Source organism: Phyllostomus hastatus, unplaced genomic scaffold (genome assembly GCF_019186645.2).
Source record: "Phyllostomus hastatus isolate PE091 unplaced genomic scaffold, TTU_PhHast_1.1 phas_contig_133, whole genome shotgun sequence".
Taxonomy (NCBI): domain Eukaryota; kingdom Metazoa; phylum Chordata; class Mammalia; order Chiroptera; family Phyllostomidae; genus Phyllostomus; species Phyllostomus hastatus.
In genome coordinates, this window is record NW_025333577.1 from 2,781,801 (window position 1) to 2,802,009 (window position 20,209).

Below are 20,209 nucleotides of genomic sequence, written 5' to 3' on the forward strand. Positions count from 1 at the left end.
AGAAGAGGCTGTTATGATACCCTTTTCCACATGAGGAACCCAATTTTGAGCTTTCCCTTGAATATGAAGCTCTACTGCTGAGAACATCGAGCTTGTTCCCCAAATACTCTTTAGATGATGAAGCTTTATGGGAATGTAAGTCATCATCGACCTATTCTATGTGTTTACCCCCTTGAGTTAACATTTATTGAGTGGTGCTGAAGAACAGAGCGGAGAACTAAGCCAACAAAATCTGTCTTGGCAAGCTGCCAATCAAGGCCACCATTCAAAAGTACTGACAGGGAGGAAGAAAAGGGTCCTCACCCAGCACGGAGGGGACCCCCTGGGCAGTGATCCCTAGCCTCCAGCCCTAACTGGCCCTGGGATCTCTGGTGGCTAAGACCACTGATAGCCCTTTGGGACCCTCAAAGCCTCCTTCCCACCTGTGTTGGGGCTGACCTCTCCCAGAGCTTCCCTGGACCCCAGACCCTTCCTTCTTATTCCCTATTTGCCTTGCCTATTCCTTTTTCCACCTTCTTCTTGACAGCACGGTGGTCAGAGAGCCAGTGGGGACTGGAGGGCAGAGCCTCAGTGGCTTCATGATGGCTCTGGCTTTGAGTGAAATGGAGAGCCAGGGCATGCTTCTGAGCAGAGAAGTGATAAACTGGCCTCATCAAAGGATCAATCTTGCTTCTCTGTGGAGAAGAGACAGAGGGGGAGGGAAGGACTAGTGACTAGTGACTCAATAAACTAGCCCCAGCTGGTGTGGCTCAAAGGATTAATCTCTGGGCTGTGAACCAAAGGGTCATTGGTTCAATTCCCAGTCAGGGCACATGCCTTGGTTGTGGGCCAGGTCCCTGGTGGGGGTGTGCAAGAGGCAACCACACACATTGATGTCTCTCTCCCTCTCTTTCTCCCTCCCTTCCCCTCTCTCTAAAAAGAATAACTAAAAAAAAAAAACTAGGGCAGTGATGAGAGATGACAGCAGCAGTTTGGATCAGAATGGATCAGTGGTCATATTGTGGACATTAGTACTTTAAAGGCAGAGACAACAGGTGGTTGGTTCAAGGTTTTGCATCATGGGCTGCAGTTCAGCTTGTAACACCCTGAACAGGGCAGGGCATAGAGGAGGCCTCTCAAGTTGGAGCTGTTCATCAAAAGCCTTATTGGGTGGGAAATGGGTTACAGGTGTGTGCAGATAACAGGGTTTGGGTCTTCCCTCTGACCCAGACCCTCTTGCACTATAGTTACCACAGTTGTGTAGAATAATACCACACTGCAGAACTGTGGTATGAGGTGGCAAAGACTGGGCTGCACAATCATCTTGAATGCCCCTATTAGGGGTCTGAGCTGCCACTGAGGTTTCTGAGTAGGAAAACCCAGAACAATAGGAGAATATAGGCTTTCCCAGGACAAGCCCTTTGTCTGAGAGATGCATGGAGTGGTCACCCCATGCCACATGAAGGGCTCTAGCTCATTCCATTTCATCATAGCCAGATGAGAATAAAAGGTAAAAGGAGGGGAGCTCAAAGCACATTACTTGGAAAAAGTTAGCCATTTTATGAACTTGGCCATAAAATGACTAACACAAGTAAGGTAGACTTAAGGTTACCTTGTGCTCTCAAACCCGAGGATTAACTCATGTTCACCAGCTAAGAGTTTAGGAGTCACTAAGTTCAACATTATGGGATTCTGAGTCTCTCTCCAACTGGCCCCCACCACACACACATGTAAATCAACATGCTTCTGCATTGATGGTGGCCAGGTGGAAGCTTCCACAGCTCTTCAGGGTGCCTCTGCCACCAGCTCCACATTCAGCCTGCAATTTTTCTCATCTCAAACCTAATGTTAGAGAGCTGATCATTTTTCTTTTAAAACAATGTGTAAAACATAATAAAGTTGTAAGGAAATCAGTGAAACCCTGTGAATGCACTCCTTGACTAGGAAAAAAAAAAGAACATTTTACTCATGGAGTGGAAACCCCTGTCTTCCCATCTCTAATAGAAACCTCTTTTCCTCCAGAGGCAGCCACTATCCTGAATGAGATGTGGGTCACTCCATGTTTCCTGAAACCTTACAACATGTGTGAATTCAAGAGCAGTACAAAACATTATTTACTTTGATGTTTTGCATTCATATAAATGCTATGGATACCATAAGATTTTATATTCAACTTGAATTTTTGCTCCATGTATTTATCATTGCAAGATTTGTCCTATTTGATATGTGAAGCTCTATTTCATTTATTTTCACTGCTGTATAGTTTTTAAATTTATTTTTAATTCAAATAATACAATTCATTGTAAATAAATGAAAATCATTTAGGAAAGGCCAGTGTGGTTCAGTTGATTGGAGCATCATCCCATAACTGAAAGATTGTGGGTTCAATTTCCAGTCAGGGTACATACTTAGGTTGTGGGTATGATCCCTGGTCCAGGCACATATGGGAGGCAATAGATCAATGTTTCTCTCTCTCCCTTGCTCTCTTTTTAAAAGCAATGAAAAAAAAATGTCCTTGGGTTAGGATTTTAAAAATATCACTTAGGAAGAAAGGAACAAATATTGCTTAAAATCCCACCACCCATGGATAAGTGATGTTAACATGGGTGGCATTCTTCCAGAGTTCCCCTGGGAGAAACTTATGGTTGCATAGAGTTGGGACCACTGATGTTGTTATTAATTGAATTTTGTTTCCCCAAAATACGCCATTTAATTTCTGCAGTATAATTACTGAAACATTCTCCTATTGCTGAGCATGTTTACTTAGCATTTTGCTGTTACAGATCATACCATAATAATGGTCCTATGACCTCATGCTTTCATATCTGGGCAGTGACTTCCATGAAAAAATTGCAAAGATGATATTGCAGAATCAGCTCATAAGCATATATTTGGACACTTCCAACCTGCCCACCCTGTAAAACTGGTGCACCTATATAATCATGCATGTGTGCTGAATAATAGGGTCCACTTCCCCATTATTTTTACCTACATCCAACATAAGTGTTTTTGAAATCTTGGCCAGTCTTTACATGCCATTTGGCCTCTTTGGACTTCATTTTCTACATCTGTCAAATGGAAATGATAGAACTTCTCTCACTAGGATTTCTGTATTAAATAAGGTTATATAGATTGAGTGCTTGGGATACTGCCTGCCTCATAAAAGGTGCCCAAGTAAACAAGCATAGCTTTCTCATCTTTATTTGCATTTCTTTGATTATTGATGAGATGCAAATACAGGCTTTTATGTTATTTACTGTCCATTTGTATTCCTTTCATGAATTGCTTGCTTATACATACAGACTAGTGAGGAACCTTGCCTTGGCCCTCCCTGAGTGGAATGGAGACTGCTCTAGGTCAAGGATTGGCAAAGCGTTTCTGGTAAAACTTGACTTTTCAGGACATCCAATCTCTAGCAAGTACTCAACTCTTCCTTACTAAATAGCTATAGACAACATAGAAGTGAATAAGTATGTACTATTTTCTAATAATACTTAATTTACAGAAACATATAGGCTGGATTTGGACAGTAGATTCTAGTTTGCCAACCTCAGCTGTAGAGTCACCATGTAGCCTGGTATTGTCATACTGTAAAAATACTTTATTCCTGTTACCAGGTTCTGTCCTAAAATAATCAAATTTTATCAACTTCTTTCTCACTAATCATTGAGATGATTGGCTTTTGTTCACTGCTTAATTACAATGGAAAATTAAGTTGTATATATTCTAATGGGAAGAGCCACATGCGATTACTGGAGTTCACATTCCTAAATCTATGGGTGCTAGCTCTATGGTCTGATCTGGAACTTTTGCATGAATATTCCTAAGAGATACTGGCTTTTAAATTTTCTTTGAGTTTTGACAAATTGGTATCATAAAAGATGTAAATGTTCTGAAATAGCTGTACATCAAAGAGTTTCTATTTCTTTTCTTTCCAGTATTTTTTAATTGGTTGATTTAAAAGAGAGAGAGAGGGAGAGAGAGGGAGGGAGAGGGAGGGAGAGGGAGGAAGAGAAACATTGTTTTCCACTTATTTATGCACTCATTGGCTCTTCTTGTATGTGTCCTGGCCACAACCCTGGTGAACTGGGGTGACACTCTAACCAATTGAACTGCCTGGCCAGGACCAAAAGTTTGTATTTCTTAAAGTGAAAGTAATTCACTGGTAAAATAATTTGGGCTTAGAATTTTATTGTAGAGTAATTCCTTGAGAACTTTTTCAATTTAATCCAAAATGTTTAGTCTATTTAGGTTTTCTGTGTCTTCTTCAGTCAGCTTATATTTTCCAAGAATATTGTCTCTTCAGCTAAGTTTTCAAATGTACACAAAAATATACAAAACTTTTGATGTTGTTTTGTGTTCCTTTTATTCCCAATGTAACAAAGCTTTTTGTGATCATTTAGTTTGTTTTTCTCAGTCACCTTTTACCAGGTATTTTTTGTTTGTTTTTTCTTATAACCTTCCTCTGCTTTGATTAGAAATAATTTTTTCTAAATTTTTGTGTTGACCACTAAACTTATTTCTATTTATTTTTGCTACCTTAGTACATCAATTTCTAATGATTCAGACTGATATTTGTTCTACTTCTTTCTCCTTTATCTTTTTTAAAAATTATTTTATTGTATTTTTATTACCATGTAGTTCCTTTATATCCCTGCCCCATTTTCTTTTTATTATTGTAAAATTATAGAAATTTTGAGAAATGTAAAAGCAATTGCACAATATTCCAAGACTCTTATTAATTAGATATGTTCATTTTTGTGTTTCCTTTTTAAGTCCATGTCCAAATGCACATGTAAGGTAACATAGCCATAATTCTGCACCTTTTACTGCACATTATAGGTGTTTTCCATGTTTCACATGGTGTTCATATAGTTTATAGTGACTTCCTGAAACAAATCAGGAGCAGCCTAATTTTCTAGCATCAGGGGAATAATAAACTCCGGAACTCTGGCTTTTTGGAACTGTACATTGTCATTTAATCAAATACCATCAACGTATTTTGACTTCTCAGCAACAGCCTTTCCCATACTGGTTGATCATATTAACTAGCATTGAAGTGAGTTTTGATCTTAGTAATTATTTTTCATTGGCATCAGTGAAATTTCCCAAGGCATCAAATGCCACCCAGGCTCAGCCCTTCTGAGAATGGGTAAACAATGACAAAATCTAAATGTAATTGTATAGCATTTATTATTAAAATGAAATGTGTAGTTTTTTCCCCCTCTGGTATGCGTTCTTTAATGCCCAGTAAAGTTAGAACCTTGACCGAAAGCTTTCCCAAACTGATGACATTTGTATAGTTTCTCTCCAGTGTATGTTCTCTCTGGTTGAGTGAAATATAAATGAAAACTGAAAGGTTTCCCACATTCATTTTATTTATATATTTTCTCAGCAGTATGGATTCTCTTGTGAACTGTCAGGTAAAAGCTGTGCTGAAGGCTTTTCCACATTCACTACATTTGTAATTTCTGTCCAGTATGCGTCCTTTCACATTGTAGATATGATGAGCAATCACTAAAGGCTTTGCCACATTGGTAAAGTTTTTGTCCAGTATGTGTTCTCTTATGCACATTAAGATTCGACTTTCCACTGAAGGATTTTCCACATTTTTCACATTTATAGGGTTTCTCTCCAGTATGAGTTTTCTGATGCACATTAACGTGAGAATTTTGGCTAAATGATTTTCCACATATATCACATTCAAAAGATTTCTCACCAGTGTGAATTCTCTGGTGTAATATGAGGTGGAGTCTCTGCTGGAAAGACTTCCCACATTCATAGGCTTTCTCTCTACTATGATTTCTCTGATAATGAATAAGAAATGAAAACTTCATAAAGCCTTTCCCACATTCATTACATTCATAGGGTTTCCCCCCACTATGAGCTCTCATGACCTAAGAGAGGTGTGAACTCCTGAGTCAACTTGATGGAAATGTTCTTTGATAAGAATTCTCTGTGAAAAAATAGTCTGAATCGAAACTGCATTTTCTGACAACTTCAGCATTTTCCCATTCCCTGTCCTGGGTCACTATTGCCCTTGTTTATATTCCACTGGCCCAATACTTCCATTGTGTTCCTTCTGCTTTTCTGATTCATCCTCAGGTTCCCAGTCGCCGCTAGAGTACAACTCCAGGAGTCATCTGTTGTGAATCTTACCAGGCTCATGTTGCTAGGCAGTTCTTCACCAAAAATGGCTTCAGTTGATGGTGACTTCTTTTTTTTTTTAAGAATTTTGTTTAGATTATTTATTTATCCATTTTTAGAGAGAGAGGGAAAGGGAGGGAGGGAGAAAAACATCAGTATGTTAGAGAAAGGTAGATTGGTTAACTTTCACATATCCCCAAACCGGGGACCTGGCCAGCAACCCAGATATGTGCCCTAGCTGGAAATGGAACCAGTGACTTTTCAGTTTGCGGGCCAGCATTCAATCCACTGAGCTACACTATCCAGGGCATTTGTCCTGTTTTCACTCACGTTTCTTTACTTCTCACTCTTTATGACCATTTCTCCAATTAATGCACAGCTGCTATCTATCCATGGACCTTCCTTTGATCCCAAGGTCTTAGGGGTCAGCAACCCTTCCTCTTCTCCTCATTTACATCATAACTTCCAGGTCACCTCTTCTGAGAGACCTTCCCTTACCTCCCAACCAATGTGGTTTCTCCTCACTTTCTACCTCACTATCCTGTTTTATTTCACTATACCATTTGACCAATATTCCTTACTATTATTGGTTTCTATCAACTTTCTGCATAGCCTTGGCTTTAAAGGATTATGTCACCCAGGCTGGGGTTGCTCAGTGAATTGAGCAGCAGTGTGCAAACCGAAAAGTCACCAGTTGGAGTCCCAATCAGGGCACATGCCCAGGTTGCAGGGCAGGTCTCTGGTTAGGGGCATGTGAGAGGCAACCTTTTCTACACATTGATGTTTCTCTCCCTCCCCCTCTCTCTAAAACATAAATAAATAAAATCTAAAAAGAAAGTATTATATTTCTACCTAGAAGCCTCTCCCCTCCCACCATTATCCTTCAAAACAGCATCAACCATAACAACAGGAGTGTAGGTATGTATATGTGTTTCCTAGAAATTTTGCTATTAATTTTTTATCTACAGGCAATTTCTGTTGCTACTACTCTATAGTGGCAGTAAGGCAATATCCAAACTCTAGTAGACTAAGGTAACCCTCTGAGGGCTAAGGTAGTAAAGTCAACAAGTAATGGTTGATACTCATAAATAAAGGGTCAATTATTGTAAATATCTGCCTCAAACCCAACCTGGGTAATGGAGATGGGATCTTGAGGAAAAATTACTGATATATAATTTAACTTAGAAAGCTGGAACCTAATCAGCAGAGAATGATCATAGCAGAAGTAATGTGGGATGCTGGTGTTTGTAGAACACTGAAACCTGGTATATCACATCTGTTAGACATAGGTACCTCAGCATGTACTAAATACTGAGTTAAGTAATCTGAACTGAGAATAGAGAAGCCAGGTACGGTAATAATGTAGACCTCATCCTAATAGATGTTTACTGTTCAAGGGCAACAACCTGAAGAGAAAATCTTAGGATTTTGACATCTGACCTCATATTTTTTATCATTTCATAACATACTTCAGTTATTATGGTAAGTACAGCTAGACAAACCATTCTAAATGACAGTCTCTCTGAGGGAAAGATATACGTGAAAACTAAATTCCCACTTTTAAAATGTAACTTTTTTATCAAGTTCATATTAAAGACTTACCAAAAAAAATAACAACAACAAAAAAAGGTAAAGTGTCATAGGCAATGTGGGTTTGAAGCACCAATCCCAGAGACAGGACCTGAGCCCTCACTTCTAATTTCATGAAGTTGTCCTGGTACATCCTCTCTGCTCACTTAAGGACAATTCATGAACTTCAACTGCCCACCAGAGAGAACTGAAATACAAGTGGGAACCTCATCCAGCCCAGAATGATGGAACAAGAAAGCCCAAAAAGAGCTAAGAGTTTAAAATGATGACAGACAGTATTGGAAAGTTCCTCAGAATGCAGCATATTTTTCAGACTGAATGGCAATGATCAAACGTAGAAGCCTAGAGCTGCAGAAAGAAATTAAGAGCAAGCAAAAGACTAATTCATTATGAAAAAATATTGCACAAAATTCCTTTTAAATTCCTTCTAGATGTTGTTGACTATATAAAGTAGTAACAACAGAATATTTATACAGAATATTACATAATATAATACAAAATATTTCTGTAAATAAAATATACAGAAATAGAAATAAAATAGGGAAAATTGCAATTATGTCAATATAAGTTCTTCCATTGTACATTAAATGACATAATACTAACATCAGGTAGATTATGATAAAATTTGTATTGTTAACCTTAAAGCAAATAAGACATAAGATTACATGATATTACAAAGATATAAAGCTAAGAAGAAACTAAGAGATAAAATAGATTAATAAACAATATCAAATTAATACAAAAGGCAGAATGGAAAAACAAAGGAACAAGAACCAGATGAAACAAAAAGAAAATAACAAGGTGGTAGACATAAACCTAAACACATCAATAATTATATACTAAATACAAATTTAGTAAACAGTCAAATTAAATAATAAGATTGCTGAAATGGATTATAAACAAAATCCAATTAAATGCTATTTACAGGAGAGCTACTTTAACATTTCGACAGTTAAGTTGAAAGTAAAAATAGTCATGGCTGGTGTGGTTCAGTGGACTGGGCGCTGGCCTGTGAACCAAAAGGTTGCCAGTTTGATTCCCAGTCAGGGCACATGCCTGGGTAGCAGGCTGGGTCCCTGGTGAGGGGCCCATGAGAGGCAACCACACATTGATGTTTCTCTCCCTCTCTTTCTCTCTCACTTCCCCTCTGTCTAAAAAAAAATAAATAAAATATTAAAAAAAACATAAAGATAAATAAAAAGATACAATGTGGTACAAGCAAAGTAAACTCCAAGGCAAGACGTATTACCAGAGGAAAAGAATATCTCAGTGGTAGGGTATTTTCAACAGGAAGACATAATCTAACATGATAATAAGCTCGATAACATAGTTTCAAAATACATGAAGCAAAAATTTAAAAAAGGAAAAAATACATAGACAAGTCATAGTTGGAGATCTAACACTAATAATTAATAATATTGCTTTTTAAGTAGCTGATGGAACAAGCAGACAAGAAAATATATAAGAATAATGTGTGTGTAACACAAGAAAATAAATGAACTGCCATTAATTGAACACTATGCCCAACAAGAGTAGAATACACATTTATCAAAACAGACCATATGCTGTGTCATAAAACATTTCTCAATAAATTTAACAGAACAATTCATACATAAGAACTTCTCTGACCACAGTGAAATTAATCTATACATCGATAACAGAATTCTCTTCATATCTGGAAATTAAACAATGCACTTCACAAATCCAGAAATCAGTTCCATATGTTGTATTTTCATTATGGCTAAATACTGCCTATGAAAATGGGCAGAATGCAGTTAAAGTAAGACTTAAAGGAAAGTATGTAGCAATAAATAGAAACATTAGAAAGGAAGGATTAAAATTAGTGACCTAAACTTCTATCTCAAGAAGCCAGAAAAAAATAAAGAAAACTAAACCAAGACAAAGGAAAAATAACAATAAAGAGCAGAAAACAATAGAACAAAGGAGAAAAATAATATGGTCATGTCAATAGGTCCATATAGGGCATTTGATAAAAGTACAATACCTATTCCTGATAAAAACTCAGCAAATCAGAAATAAGACTTTCTCAATCTGCTAAAGAGTATTGGATCATATTTAATGGTGACATACTGAGTGCTATTTCCTCATATCAGGAGCAAGGCAAGGATGTCCACTCTCATCACTTTTATTCAATATTGCACTAGATAATCTATGGTGAAAGTATCAGAACAACAGTGGCCACGTGAGGGAAGTACTAACTAGAAAGGGGAATAAAGGACATGTCCCAGGAGATGGATATTCTATATATGGATTGGAGTATAGGTAACACACATACACATTTGTAAAACTATTGGATTCTATTCCTAAGAACAGCATATTTGACTATGTTAATTGTGATTAAAAAAAAAAAAAAGGACTAGCGGTCCTAAGCAGTATAATAACATTAAAATAGAAAAGCATAAAGACTGGAAAGGGAAGATACAAAGCTATCTTTATTTATATATAACGTGACTGTGTAAAGAGTCCAAGAAAAACGACAAAATAACTGCCACAAGTAAGTGATTTTAGCAAGTTCACAGGTTAGAAAATCAATTTAAAAGTACATTCTGCCCTGGCTGCTGTAGCTCAGAGAATTGAGCAAGGCCCTGCAAACCAAAGGGTAGACAGTCTGATTCCCAGTCAGGGCACATGCTTGGGTTGTAGGCCAGGCCCCCAGTAGGGGGCGTGCAAGAGGCAACCACACATTGATGTTTCTCTCCCTCTCTCCTTCCCTTTCCCAGCTCTCTAAATATAAATAAATAAAATCTTTAAAAAAAAGTAAATTCTATTTTTATACACTAACAACAAATAATTAGAAAATAAAATTAAGGATGCTATTGCAATAGCATCAAAAATATGCCTAGGAATAAATCTAAAAGTTATGCAAGATCTGTATACCTAAAAACTGTAAAATATTGCTAAGAGAAGTTGAAGTACTTAAATAAATATACCATGATCACAAAACTGAAGGCTCAGCATGTCAAGATGTAAATTCTTCCCAAAATGATCTACAGATTTAAGGCAAAAAAGTCAAAATTCAAGTAGGAATGATGTGGATTTACAAGTTTGATAACTTCCAGTTGACAAGCTAATTCTAAAATAAAAATACGCCCTGTCTGGTGTGGCTCAGTGGATTGAGTACCGTCCTGAGAACCAGAGTCGCTGGTTTGATTCCCAGTCAGGGCACATGCCTGTGTTTCAGGCCATGTCCCCAGTTGAAGGTGTGTGAGAGGTAACCACACATTGATGTTTCTCTCCCTCTCTTTCTCCTTCCTTTCCCCTCTCTCTAAAAATAAATAAATAAACAAACAAACAAAGAAATAAATAAAATATTCTTTTAAAATCAATAAAATCTTTAAGAAAATAATAAGATAAAATAAATATGAAAGTGCTAATGACCTGGTATAGCAAAGACAATTATTAAATAAAAACAAAAGAATTAGAGGTTGACTTCACTACCTGATTTCAAGATTTACTGTGAAGCCACAATAATTAAGCCATATGATGTTGACACAGAGCTGGACAAAAGTGGAACAGTGGAAGGGGAGAAAGGAGCAAAACAGATCTACACATATACATTCGACTGATTTAAAAATTTACTTCAATTGATTTTTAACAGAGGCTTCAGTCTAATACAATAAAAGAGAGGAAAGGTTTTCAATAAATAGTCTTTGAAAAAATGGATAATCATAAGAAAAAATAAATGACTTGATTACAACCTTCCACTTACATAAAAATTAATTCAAGGTGAATCACGGCTTCTAATGTAAAAGCAAAAACTATAAAAGAATTAGAAGAAAATAGGAGAACAGCTTTGTGATTCTGGCATAGTCAAAGATTTCTTAGTATGTTATAAAAAAAAAGAACTGTAAAAGAGAAAAAAATAATAAAAAAAGACCATGTTAATCTATCAGTCAGCAATTCCATTCCCAGATATTTACCCAAAAGAAATAAAAACATAGGTCCTCTAAAAGCATTGCACAAAAATGTTCATAGCTCTGGCCAGTGTGGCTTGGATGGTTGGAGTCTGGAGTGTTGCCCCACACACCATTAGGCAGCAGGTTCCATCCCTGGTCTGGGTGCATGCAGGAGACAACCGCTCAATGTTCCTCTCTCACATCGATATATTTCTCTCTCCCTTCCTCTCTCTCTCTCTCTCTCTCTCTCTCTCTCTCTCTCTCTGAAAGCAATGAAAAGTCCTCAGGTGAGGATTTAAAAAAAAAAAAAAAGAGGGAGAATCCAGGTATAAGGGGGCTAAATGGTAGTGGAAAAAATAAAGATTAATTTTTAAAAATCAAAATAAAAATATTTAAAGCAATGAAAGGTCCACTATCTTCAAAGTAACAATAAGTTGGAAGACTGATTTCTCAAAAGAAATTATGGGGTCCAGAAGACAATAGATGGTGTCTTTAAAGTACTGAAAAAAACTGCCAACCTAAAAATCTCTACTAAAAGTAACTTTCCAAAATGAAGATGGAATAAAAGCATTTTCAGGCAAACACAAAGTAAGGGAATTTTGTCACTCTAGAAGGAATGATAAAGATCCCTCAGGCTAAAGGAAAATGATTCCAGATAGAAATATGAGTATGTCAAAGACAATGAACAGTACAAGAAATGGTAGATATGAAGGAAAACACTAACATTGACTTTAAAGACCAGGTTACCTGCTTCTGAAATGTCACCGAAACGTATACTGAACAAAAACTCTTATCTCTGCAAAGGTCAGTGAGGGGAAGAGAGAAGGGTACATACAATATGAGGAAGGACCCAGGTGCACAGAGTAATGTCCTCAATTCCACTTGCCCTGATCAGGTGCCTCAGCTGTTCGGAACATTATCCCATACACCAAAAGGTTGTGGGTTCAATTCCCAGTTGGTGTGGGGAGACACAACTGATTGGTTCTCTCTCACATCCATGTTCTCTCTCTCTAAAATCAATAAAATAAAAATAAAAATAAAGGATCCTGTTTCTCAGGGATACACAGGAGCCTTCCTGGAGGTACCTGGGGTCAGCCATTTTAGAGATCCCCACAAAGCTGAAAATGTGACCCCTAAGAATCTTTCCTACTTCTTAATCAACTAGTGATCTTCTGAAAAATGGAAATGTACAGTTCCCTTCCTTTTTATACCACCAACTATAAAAAAAATGATATTGTTAATATCTGCTGATAACAATGTAAACATTTGTCAAGATTTTTCCAGGCTGGGGGCTGTACTAAGTAAGCACCCCAATTCTTGGAAACTCACTTAATCCTCACAACAGTCTAAGGAAGGTGTTCTTAATTCCTGGGGACTTTCTGTTTGCTTTCCCCCCACAAAGTGTCCAGGTTTTGGAATCACAATCATGCTGGCATCATTAAAACCCACGGAGATTCCCCTGGCTAGATAGTCCAGTCGGTTGTAATGGCATCCTCTACACCAAAAGGTTGCTGGTTGGATCCCAGTCAGGACACATACCCAGCTTCCCTATTTGATCCTCTGCATGGGCTGTGTGTGGGAGGCAACCTATCTATATTTCTCTCACGTTGATGTTGCAAGTGCACGAGAACTCTCTCTCTCTCTCTTTTTCTTCCCCTTTCTCTCTCTCTAAAATCAATAAACATTGATTTTGAGGATTAAAAATAAAAAATTGAGATGCCCTGACCCCTTAGTTCAGTTGATTAAAACATTGTCCAAATAGCCAGTTTCGCTTTCATCCTAGTGAGGGCACAACAAAACAAGCAACCAATGAATGCAAAAATAACTGGAATGACAAATTGCTGTTTCTCTCTCTGCCCTCCTCTTCTCTAAAATCTATATATATATATATTTCAGAACCAACCAATTCATATATAAACAAGTGGGGAGAAATGTTCTCTCTTCCAGACAAATTACTCCAGGTGGTGGGAAGACCAGAATTATTCCGTCTTTAAATGTTCGGTGGCTGAAGCCCTCTAGGTCCGCAGGTTTGGGGACTCGATCTTAAATGGCTAGAAGACTTTGTTGGTACTTTAAGGACCCCAAGACTCAGATTTACTGCTTCTTGTTTCTCTCCGTGGACAAGGTGACAGACTGTGGCGCTGTTCAAAGGAAGGGTGGGGTTTCCAGGCAAGGTCCCACCTAGCTGTGGGGAAAAAACGCAAACTCCTCAAGTCTAGCCAGTCAGGAGCTAGGGAACTCGGCCAAGCACCCTGGGACGGATGGCTGCGAGCCCACAACAGTCTCCTCTGACTCGGGGGTGAAACCCGTGAGAGAAAAGCCCTTCGCACTTCCCCTCCGATGCGGAGACCTATCGCCCCCGTTTCCTCAGTAGGAAGGGTTCCAGGCAGACAAGGTGAGTCGAAGCCCAAGTGAATTCTGGGACAGGGGCGCGGGGGTCGGTTCTCTATAAGAGCGTGCAGCCAGGCTAACGGGAGTTGTAGGCCTATGGCCCCAGCCCTACCCCAGTCCTACAGTCCCGGCAACTGAGTGCCCAGAGAGCCAGACTGCTTTTCCCAGAAAATCAGTGAGGTACCCACGACTGGGCCTGGACCGGACATGGGCTCTCCTGGAACTTGTTGTCCAGACACTCTGGCCAGCCCTAGGCAGCACTGAGAAGGCTTTTTCCCACTTTAATTCCGAGAGGCTACGGTTGGGCATGAATTCTGAATTTCAGAAAGTCAGAGTCGGAGACTCTGCAGAGTTTGTAAAACCCGGGCTTGAGAATCACGGGTTACAAGGACTCACGGTGACACCAGTCTCCACCAAGCGTGGATATCAGATACATAGAACCCCGTATACTTCTCCCAGAAGCTCTGTGGCAAGGGTGTTCCTCACTATGGTAGGAGATAGTGGGGCGCTTCCAGACAAATTGACAAAACGAAGGAGTTGTGGTCCACTGTTTCAGGGCTTGACCCTTCCCCAAAGAGCTGTGGACCACACCTCCCAGAAGGCCATGGGCAACCCCGAGGCTGGAGGCACCTCCACTGATGTTCAGATTTCAGCAAAGACTTCAAATATGCCACCTACACAAATACACCATACTGGAATGAATCAAAATAAATGTCATGACCTTTCTCTATATTCGAAAAAGACTCAAATGTTATGTCCCTGCCGGGAGTCCCTCCATATTGGGAGGGAAATAAAGTGTGTACTGCTCCACCCTGACCCATGCTTTCTGTTTCCAGGGATGCAACCGAAGGGAAAATCGAACTTTCTCCCCATATCTCTCATTTCTCCCCCTTTTTGTCACCTTCATCTTCTTTATGTGAATCTCCTCCCAATTGGGGAAACGACCGCAAGAACCGCCATGCTGCAGGCAGAAAGCGAAATTTATGAAGACATAAGTACTGGTACCAGGTACAGGACTTCGGTAGCAAATAATCCCACAAGAGGGAAAAGCTACCGATGAAATTCTCACGTGGCCCTCCAGGAGTTGTAGTTCGATGCCCACTGGAGTAGACTCAGTCTCAGCGAATAGCGGACGTGACCTTCGTCCTTCCGAAGTACGACAGAGACCTTTCAGTCGGACCTTTCAGGTGAGACTGTGATGCTGAGGGAGGAGGAGTCTGCGAGCAGGAATGGGAACCCAGCCTAACAGTTCAGGCTGTTGCCCTGGGCGGTGGGAACACCGACATGACCAGACAAGGGCGCGACTCCCTCTGGGTGATATAGTTCAAGCTCCCACTGACACGATGGCCACGGCCTTTGTGCGGCCATCTAACAGTGAGCGGTCCTGGGGCCGGCTGACTGGCTGAGTCCACGAGGGTAATCTCGGGGGCCGACCTTGCTGATACTCTTCTGGAGCCCCGTGTGGGGGCGGAGCAAGCTGGAGTAACCGGATGTGAGCGCGCTGCCACCTGGGAGCTGTAGTTCGCTCCCTGCTGGCGCAGGCGCAATCGTGGCCAGTAGCGACCAGGGCCTTTGTGAGGTCGTTCTGCCTATAAGCGAGTTTGGGAATGGACGGTGGGTCAGCCGAGGTCGACCTAGTCGGGGTTCCGGCGTTTTCTCTGGGTCTCCGGCCGTGGTGTGTACTGAACCGTGCGTGATTGTCACAAGTCCATTTGTTCCTCGGGGCCTTGGCGGCTTTCATCGGGGGAGGGGCAGCAAGGCGGAGTGGGCGGGGCCTGGTAAAGAGTTGGGGGTTTCAGGGTACCAGAGGACGATGGGTGAGGTCCTGTCTTTGGCACCAGTGGTCAGTCTTCCGTGTCTTGGGGGCACAATCGGAGAGATAGCCGACCTGACCCTTCAGAGAATGGAGTGAGCCTGGCCTGCATCCATCGCCCGCTTTAATGGGGACGTTAGGGATTCTGAGAGTGGGGAATGCCTAGGTCCCACCATGGAGTGAAATGCAGTCTCGCCTTCTTTAGGAGCCTTCTGTTCCTAATAAAGGAGACCAAAAACACATTTTAATCCAGGTCGCCCAGGACCCAGAAAACAGACTCATTATATGAAATTTACTGAGCACTGACTGCATGCCAGACACCATCCATGCTCTTCTATTAATTCATCAAACACGTATTTAGGTGACACTCAGGAGTGTCAGGCCCTGTTCTGTGTCCATGAACCTCTGCACAGAGAAAACTCCTACCCTGGGTACTGCAGTGAGGACAACACAGCACAGATGGGATGAGGCAGAATTGGGATACACAGTCAAGGTCATCAAGGGAAGATGCAGCAGCAAAGGAAAGGCATCCTACCTTAGACCTGAATTTCATTTTGGGCAATCAGACAGCGTCGATCTTGTAAACCAAAAACATAATAGTATGTATGTCTTAGATGCTAAATAGGTGCTCACTGATAAGTGAGGCTTCCCTCCCAGCAGAAGACGCTGTCATGTGTAAACTGCTGTTCTGCTCCTTTTTCACTTTCTCACACTCTAATTCATGTAATTGAATTAAATAATTGTAATTGTAATAAGCTGTCTGGCTTCTTGTCATGATAGCAAATAATCAACACCCGGGAAGTCATCTGCTACAAGGAGTGTGTCCCTTGCCCACCCTGGTCCTCAGTTTCCCTCTCTTTGAAATGATGTGGGTAAATCTGAGATCATTCTTCGACAGTGCCTGGAATAGCACAGACTCACAGCAGGTGCTTGGGAAATGCCAAGCTGAGAGACACTGCTCGGGTTTGGCATGGGAGCTGGGCCCCTGGGTCTGGCAGCCACAGCTCCTTCTACCTCTGGGTAGGGGTTCTAACACTTGGGGTCTTTGGTAACCATAGGTGCCAGCTCAGTCTCACATTCCCTTCCCCCCACCCCAGAGCTGCTTGTAGAGACACTGGCTTCCTGCAAGAGACCAGAGGAGAAGGGAATGACCACTGGGCTTCTGGATTCAGGGTTCCTGGTGAGTACACCACCATCCTCACAACCCAGCCTCCCAGACTTGAGAGAACCCCCCCAACAACCAACTTGGCCTTGTCTCACATGGCCAGCTGCTCCCACCAGCAGCCAGTGCCAGGCTTGCTCTGGCTGAGGAAAGTCCTGTGTGATATTACAGGAGCAAGTGACCTTTGAGGATGTGGTCGTGGACTTCACCCAGGAGGAGTGGGGGCAGCTGGAGCCTGCACAGAGGACCCTGTACTGCAGTGTGATGCTGGAGACTTTCAGGCTCCTAGTCTCCGTGGGTAAGGGCACACCCATGCCCCTCATGGTCTCCTCTGGTGTGGACTCTAATTCTCCTGGATTAAAAGTGGGAGTATGTCTAGGCATTCAACCCAGATAATTTAGATGTGTCTTGGGCCTGAGGGAACACACTGTTTAGATTTAGGGATTATCAATGAGGATGTTTCCCCTGCAAGTTACACATGCCACCTGAAAATGCCAGAGGCAGGATATGTCGGGTAAGAGGGACACACTGGGTCCCAGAACTGCAGAATCTCAGGCTAGAACTGGGTCTTCCTCTATTGCTCTCAGGAGTCCCCCTCCTTCCACACTTCCTCCTTCTGTACCTCTTTCTGCCACCATTCACAGAAGGGTACTGCCATCTTGCTCAGCCACAAGGTCCTTGCCACAGTGGTCATTGTTGCCAGTGGCAGTGGAAGAAGAGCTCTCTCTGGGTTCCCAGGTTGGAGTTACATGTCCCTCACTGAGCTAGGGGTGGGGGTCAGGTACTGACAGTGGAAGGACACTGGAGTCTATTACCACAGTAAACTTCGGTCTTTGAGGTTACCAGCCACTTGGGTCCTGGAAGGCTGAAAGGTCAGCGAGCAGAGGATTGGGAAGGGCCCTGGTACACAATTGCTCATGCCCTGAGTCTCCCCCTGTTTGGGACATTGGCTTCCGAAGCCTCCCGTCATCTCCCTGCTGGAGCAGGAGGTGGAGCCATGGCCTATGGATGAAGAGGTCCCACAAGGTGTGTGTCTAGGTCAGATGACAGTGTGTAGGGCTGGGAGGACCCCACTCACCCCCAAAGATCCCTGAGATCCATATCTGATCTCAAATTCCTCAGAGCACACTGACTACTCAATTTTTAGTGAATGCTCACCAACCACCATTCTCTCATGAGTGACCAAATTCCTGTCTTCCCTGAATTTACATCCTTGGTGAAGGAGAGGGGCACACAATACATAACTAAAAATATAATAACAACAGTGAATAGGATGGTGACAGATTATGGTGAATGCTGAGAAAGTGAAAGTAGGTGAGGAGGTGGAGACTAGAATTAAGGGGAGGACTTGAGCAGAAAGATGAGAGAGCCAAGATGACATGGGAGCTAAAGCCTGAATTGTGAGAACAGGGACTCCATGAAACAATGGAGTATGAAAGCATGTATGAAAGAATGCCTGGGAAAACAGCTTCCAGGGGAAAGAAACAGCAGGCACAGAGGCACTGGCAGGGGTGGGGGATGCAGGTTTCTTAATGAGTAACAGACACTCCACCCTCAGTGCTTTAAACTTCAGTGCTCACTTATGACTCAGGCATCTGTGTGTCATGGCTCTAGGCCTGGCTCTTCCACGTGCTTGTAGATTGGCTGGGTGGTTCTGCTCTTCATACCTGCTGCCCAGCTCCCAAGACTGGCAAGCACCTCTATAAGAAGTGGGGGTGTCTTTGCACTCTAGCAGACTGTTCCCACTGGCATCAAGCCGTGAATGCATGTAAGCAGTAGCCCTTAGCCAATGCCCCAGAAAGATGTACAGTGTATGGGAGGGAAGTCACAGCAGGGTTTCCCCTCCCTCAAATAATAACTAGCCTGCAGTCCTGTCCAGAGTGGCTCAGTTGGTTGGAGGTTGTCCCTCTGGTGCAATTCCTGGTCACAGCATATGCCTGGGTTGCTGATTTGGTCCCTAGTCAGAGCATGTATGAAAGGCTGCCAATCGATGTTTCTCCCTGTCTTTCTCCTTCCGTTCTCCTCTCTAAACAGACAAATAAATGAAAAAATAATATAAAAATAATAATAACAACCAGCTTTCACCCGGTATATTAGTCTCCTGTTGCCACTGTGATGAATTACCACAAATGCAGTACTTGAAGTAACAAATGATCTTATAGTTTAGAAGAACCAGGTCCAAAATGGGTCTGACTAGGCTGCAATCAGGGGTCATCAGAACAGCATTCCTTCTGGAGGGTCTGGGGAGAATCCATTTTCATTCATTTTCTAGCATTTTGAGGCTACATTCCTGGACACACGGTCTTGTCCATCTTCAGTGCCAGCAGCGACTGGTCAGATCTTAATACATCAGGTCACCCTGACCCTGACTCTCCTGCCCCTTTCACATTTTAGAACCCTGTGGTTACAGGGGGGCCACCTCAAAAATCCAAGATAATCTCAGTGATGGACTAATGGCAAATGATTAGCAACCGTAATTCCTTGTTCACATGCAAGGTCATAGAATACTCCCAGGTTCGGGGCTTAGGTTCTTTCTAAGACACTGTGCTGACAGTTGCACTTGACTGGACTGTTTTCTCCCCCTTAGCTTTACAATGGAGTGTGGCATAAATGGAAAATGTGCCTATATCACACACCTTTACACCAGTCTAGTGTTGGGTTGGAGGCTGTGTACCAGGGCAAAATGGCCCTCTTACCAGGAAGAAGGGGGAGGAACTGCATGTGCTTTTCATTTAGCACATCTGTTCCTGCCTGTTGTGGGTGGAGGTACACTAGTTAGTAAGGTGGGCAAAGGCCCTGCCCCCAGTGTCTTCCTAGCTAGTGAGACACAGAATAAACCATCTCAAAGGGCTACTCCACAGTCATTTATTGATTGTCCTGGTGATAGTTCAGCAGTTTCCACTTTGGGGAGATGATGGGTTTCTTTACATCTGTGGCAAGGTGATACAACAGTGAAGGGCCTCCAAGATGATACTGGTTCTAAGCAACAGGAGAAATAAATGGTCCTTCTCACATGGTGGCTTTTCCTCCATCACCATCTGGCATGGTCAATGCTGTGTTAGCTGAGGCCTGACCATCACTTTGCTCCCTCCAATCCTGGGCATCTGAAGTCTCACTATCTCTTCAGCATCTTTTCTTGCCCAAATTCTCTGTGACCACCTTGTCAACTCTATCTTTACCCCTTAATACCAACTCCCCTCCTCTGTTTTC

General features: G+C 41.8%; 1 protein-coding gene across 1 annotated transcript in view; it reads left to right on the forward strand.

Annotated features, from left to right (window-relative positions):
• The first annotated feature begins 15,592 nt into the window (after positions 1-15,592).
• LOC123825644 (zinc finger protein 420-like) overlaps positions 15,593-20,209 on the forward strand; it is a 98,512-nt gene continuing 93,895 nt past the window's right edge. Inside the window, 3 exon segments of the mRNA XM_045849245.1 lie at positions 15,593-15,699; positions 16,935-17,017; positions 17,171-17,297. Coding sequence (XP_045705201.1) covers positions 16,985-17,017; positions 17,171-17,297 — 160 coding nt within the window. The 5' untranslated portion in view covers positions 15,593-15,699; positions 16,935-16,984.